The sequence below is a fragment of the Etheostoma spectabile genome, chromosome 2 (assembly GCF_008692095.1).
Source record: "Etheostoma spectabile isolate EspeVRDwgs_2016 chromosome 2, UIUC_Espe_1.0, whole genome shotgun sequence".
Lineage (NCBI taxonomy): Eukaryota > Metazoa > Chordata > Actinopteri > Perciformes > Percidae > Etheostoma > Etheostoma spectabile.
The window spans coordinates 2,763,530-2,768,691 of NC_045734.1; the positions used below are offsets into that span (position 1 = coordinate 2,763,530).

The 5,162-nt window shown below is 45.4% G+C and overlaps 3 protein-coding genes across 4 annotated transcripts in view; 2 read left to right on the top strand and 1 right to left on the bottom strand.

Annotated features, from left to right (window-relative positions):
• Window positions 1–5,162, bottom strand: part of LOC116695696 (uncharacterized) — a 27,262-nt gene that overhangs the window by 15,027 nt on the left and 7,073 nt on the right. Inside the window, exon 1 of one of the 2 annotated variants that reach the window (XM_032526122.1) lies at window positions 226–585. The exons of the other annotated variant lie outside the window; for it this stretch is intronic. Coding sequence (XP_032382013.1) covers window positions 226–532 — 307 coding nt within the window. The 5' untranslated portion in view covers window positions 533–585. Of the gene's footprint in view, window positions 1–225; window positions 586–5,162 lie in introns of those variants that run through there. 2 annotated transcript variants of the gene reach the window in all.
• The window catches only part of LOC116695867 (nocturnin), a 15,829-nt gene continuing 11,305 nt past the window's right edge, over window positions 639–5,162 (top strand). Inside the window, exon 1 of the mRNA XM_032526404.1 lies at window positions 639–881. The gene's annotated coding sequence lies outside the window, so the exon portion shown is untranslated. The remainder of the gene's footprint in view (window positions 882–5,162) is intronic.
• Window positions 1,229–3,608, top strand: ccdc175 (coiled-coil domain containing 175). The gene has a single exon (XM_032526246.1). It carries the CDS (start codon window positions 1,293–1,295, stop codon window positions 3,507–3,509), a length of 2,217 nt encoding a protein of 738 aa, XP_032382137.1. The 5' UTR covers window positions 1,229–1,292; the 3' UTR covers window positions 3,510–3,608.

The window sequence follows — 5,162 nt, forward strand, 5'->3', positions numbered from 1 at the left end:
AGCATGGGTGTGTAAACTTTCTCAAGCCACAGTGTATTTAAAGGCCAATAACTAAATTGCTATATAGTGATTGACGTGGGGTCAATCACTATATAGCAATTTAGTTATTGTTACATACACTTTTTCTCCTTGGTAAAGTATGCTGGAATTGAATGTTAGATGTGTCGACATTTAGCTGTTTGTTTTTTGAAGATAATTAAAAAAGGTTTTGAAAAGTTTCCTCACCTGCGAAACGCCACCTCATCCTGGAGGACGGAAGAGTTGTCCTTTTCCCAGGCAGATCGGTCCATAGATGTATTTGTTTATGATGCCTGCGAATATGTCCTGCCATATTTGTCGTGTTGCCAGAGGGGGCGTATGGTACCCGCGTGTAGCATAGCCTACAGACTGTGTGTTTTTTGTCAACGACGCGTTCGTCGTTTACATAAATCACAGGGAAGGCAAAATGTTGCCACACCGCCGACCTCAGGGAAGCAGGAGGATTTTCCAGTTCTATTAGTGTTTTTCCGCCATCTCTAACTGCAGTGGCCATGCTGGGTATAAAACTGCAGCCGCAGGCTACAATATTTCACTCTGAAATATAGCCTACTGGAATAGCTAAGAGTGTAAAGTACAAGTAACGTAACCTCAAAACTGTACTCAAGAGCAGCACTTAAGTCAATATTACTTTCCACCAGTGACAGCAGCTAACGGTTTTACTTGAAATCTTCTAATCTGGCAACACCGGGCTCGAGCTCCCTGCTACTGCCACCTATAGCAGGGCGATAGCTATCATTCATACTGAGTGAGTCTACATTTGGTTTGGAACCCATACGCACATCTATGGACGCTGAGGTTGTCCCCAAATGTCTTTACGGGTGTCACTACATAACGTATTACAGGTAAGTGAAGCACTAACGTTAAACCCGCTGTTGAACAGCTTCCAACATTACCGTCGCCGCCCATTCTTTTCATGCTTCGAGTGCGAAGGTCATCCAACTTTTCTGTTTATCTAAACGTAGCTTTATTTTAGTTTCTCGCGGTTAGTCAGAACAACCTTACCCGGACAATAATTGGCTAGTTTTACGTGCTGAACGTTAGCTTAGCTTATGTGTGCCCGCTGCTAACAACCCTATGGCCTCGCGGACTTGCCGTAGCGTGCTGTCTTCCTCGCGGTGGGTAGTTGTTGCCATGGCACCACACTCACAAGTAATCGGTGGTAGAATCTACTGAATTTAAATCTACACACAGTTACACACACACACACATAAGAGACACGCGTACATTTACAACAAAAGCCACACGGATTAAAAATGGCTTCTTGCCTGGTGCCCGACTTCCCGGCGGTTATGGTCGCTCTCGAGCATTTAAAGGAACTGGACAAGCAGCTGAAGGAGGAGGGAAGCGCATTCTCACCTGAAGCCAGCCTCCACCTGTCAGAAATAACTGCTGCCATCACTGAGCTGGAAGCCGAGCGGCATGCCGCTCATGAACATTTAGAAGTGGAAACCATAGAAAACAGCAAGCTAAGGCACCAAATCAACAATATAAGAGAAAAAATGAGCCAGGAAATTATGGCTGACGTAGTAGCAGCCCGGGCCTCAAATGCAGAGGAGATAGAGATGCTTCAGAAAGACCTCCATGCAGTTTCTCAGCTCCAAGAAGCCACAGTGAAGAGGCAGGAAGCCCTCTTGAGCCAGAACGAAGCGCTGTACCCAGAGCGAGAGCAGGTGAAGGCTGAACACGAGGAGATCATTGGCGCTCAGAATGATCAAATCGCCTTGAAGTATAGCTTGCAGATGCATTTGGATCAGACACAAAATCAGATAGAGGAGCTCAAGTTCTGCATCGCTGCTATTGGACAGGACAAGATCATGCTGGAGCAAAAGATGGTGCTGGAGAGAGAGGCTTTCGCTGTGAAAAACGACAGCCTTTTCAGAGAGGTGGACCAGGCCGAGGAGAAAATCAAGGAGCAGAAGCTAGTGAACAGGAGAAGCAGAATAGAGTTGGACAGACTTAATGAGAAGAAACAAGAGACCCATAACCAACTGGGTGAGCTCACGATTGACCTGGAAAAGCTGGAGGGCAAAATACAGAGACTGGCAGAAGATCTGCGCCCATGCGAGAAACAGCGGCAGGGGGAGACCCAAAAGCATCAAGAATTGAGGCAACAGAGAGAAGCGCTGAAGAAGGAGTTGCACGAGTTAGAGGAAGCCTTTAGAGTTGCCATCCAGCGTCTTAAAGAAGAAATTGCCACAGTGGACGATAAAATAGAGGAGAGTCGAGCGGCCAGATTGCTCTGTCAAGATTCCCTGGCTAAAATCTATAAGATATTTAAGCAGCAGCACGACGAAGAGAGCGAAGTGAAGGCAGAGCATTTCCACGTCTCGCAGCAGCTGCAACAATCCAAGCTACAGCTGGAGGAGAGCATTTCCTCCATAGTCAGACACAGCAAGGAGATCAAAGAGATGGACAAGCAGATCGGAGAACTCCTGCAAGCCGAAATCATCACTAAACGTGTTTTGGAGAGGAATCAGGAAAAGTTGTGCGACAACATGGATGCTGAGAAGAGGAACATCTGCCATTTCGAGGCAGAGAAGAAGCGGCTGACGATGCTTTTGGAGGAAGGGAAAAGGAAGCAGGAGGAGCACGTGGCGAAGATGAGCTCCGATATCATAAACACCGAGACCAGATACCAGGATCTGCGGCGAGAGGAGGCTGCCCTCCGAAAGAGTCAGCCCAAGTGCGAAAACGCAGAGTTGCTGATGAGCCACATGGCCCAGTGTGAGGTGGAGTACAGACAAAAAGAGACCCAACTGCGGGAGGAAATTGAGCAGTGTGTTGCAGAAACCGAGAGCATCATGAGGAGCCACATGGAGAAGCAGAGGGAGGCGGAGGAGCAAGAGGAAATCCTGAAGGAGGTGGAAGCAAATTGGATCGAAGAGAAATCCAGACACCAGGGACTCAAAACGCTCACCTCGGAGCTGAAGAGGAAGAAGAGAGACCTGGAGCTGTCCATTCAGGGACTGAAAGAGAAAACCGACTCGCTGCTTCAGCCCAAAGACCAAACCAAGGCGGAGCTGGATGAGATGCGAAGGAGTTACATGGACGTGCTCCGCCAGCAGGCGTCGGAGCTGAGAGCTGTAGAGATGAGCATCTATGACAGCAGCGTGAAAATGGAGCAGGTCCGCATGGAGAACAGCAGGCTGCATCTCTGTATCCGACAGATGACCGAGGATGTCGGCGCCGCCAGGGAGAACAAAGAGCGGTACTGGCTGGAGGTTCACCAGCTCAGGCAGGACATAAGGGCCTTGTTTGAGAGCTTACAGGAAGCATGGCGAGATGATTTAACGGTAACCCAGGAGCGCCAGAACAGCGATGGTGTTCTGTTGGCGTCGATGAGTGCCACGTTGAACCACCTGAAGACTCGGAGACAACAGTTAGGAAACATCGGCACACTCCTCCACCAACAAATGTTGGACTTCAGCAGAAGACTGGGGGATAAAACGACTGTAGAACAGCAGAGTTGAGTTGACCTGGAGTGTCTATGAATGCAGATAAACTGCATGGAATAATCAAAGTTGATTAGCTTGTAATCAGACATTTTAATAAAGCTCACAGCAACAAGGAGATGATATTAAGTCATGTCTATTAAGTTTTGGTTTTTAATGCAATACAATTTTAAACAACTCTCCCAACTAGACTTTAGTAAAAAAGCATCCAAACTGGGACATACTAAGTCATTCATTTATTTATCTTGACTTGACTGATAGTGTAATATACATTAAGGTACACCAAGATGCTGTATTAGTTTTAGTACATACCATTAGTAGACATTTTTCCCACTTGTCAAACATTGGTGTCACTAATATTTATTTCAGCATTGCCTTAATTGCGAGAACAGTGCTATTAGTTCTTCCTGTGCTTTTCGTATGTTGTGGAACTACTTCTATAGCCTAACCTGTGCAATTGTAGATGCCATGTAAAGCACTTTAATTCCGCAGTATACAGCAGCCGTGCGTACAATAAGTTAACATTGTTTATTTCTGGACAAAACTGACTCAAGTGGAATTTATGATATAAACTTCTAATTTTTCCTATCAATAGGCCTTTTTCATAGACGACATTTTAACATCTCCCAGTAGGAAATGTACATTAAGAAAAATCAAAATCATCGATGGTGTTGCAGGTCTCGCTGCCACCGTGGGTCTCCAACACCACCCACCACAGCCAAGACAAACTGTGTAAGAACAGTATTTCTTCATGACTGCTCACACTCACTTTCAACATAAGTTCACAAACTTCCTAACCGTGCCCGTCTGGCACGTCCGGTTTCGCTCTGACACACAGGATAAACACCACCTCTCAGTGCAGTGTGTGTAGCTCTTTGGTGTGTGGCAGTCATCTGAGCTGCCGCCAGCTGCTGCATATAAAGGGAGAGTGTAACAGGACCAACGAGCACCAGCTGTGCCAATGAACTCACCTGGCACAGCTCTGTTTAACTATCCCCACACCTGTCTCCCCTGCTGCTGATTGCAAACCCACCTCCACGGATGGCTTCAGTCTATTCAGGCTACGTTTACACGTGGCCGACCATTTCCATAAACGGACTTTTCAACCTCCATTTTCAAAAATAACCTTGTTTACAGCTGTCAGATCCAGAACAGATCCACTGTTAATGTTATTCACAATTGTGCTTTTTCCCCATTATGACAGGTCAAAATCTCTGTTGTAAAAAAATAATATCTGAAAATGTACCATTTCCAAGTCTATGTTCAGTAACTTTTGTAATTTACACACAAAACAGTGAGCACAGTGAATCACAATTTGGAATGCATTAATTAAAGCAAATGTGAGAATTGTAAGAATGCGGACACTTATCAGAAAGGCCTCCTACATTTGAAAATTGGTTGAGAGAGCTGGGAAATGTATTACATTTGGAGAAAAATCTGGTACATTTTGTCTGCTAAAGAGGATTTGTTTTTCAAAATCTGGCAACCTTTTCTTGACTTAATGTCCAAAAACTGAACTTGTTCTACCTTGTCTCTGTGCCATTACCTTGTGTCACATGTCAAAATTCCCTGTCAAGTAACCCTATACGGTTTTTTGCAGCACCACCAACTATTGTTAATATGTTTCTACTCCTTTCTTACAAAAACAGTACAAATAAATACACAAAAAAA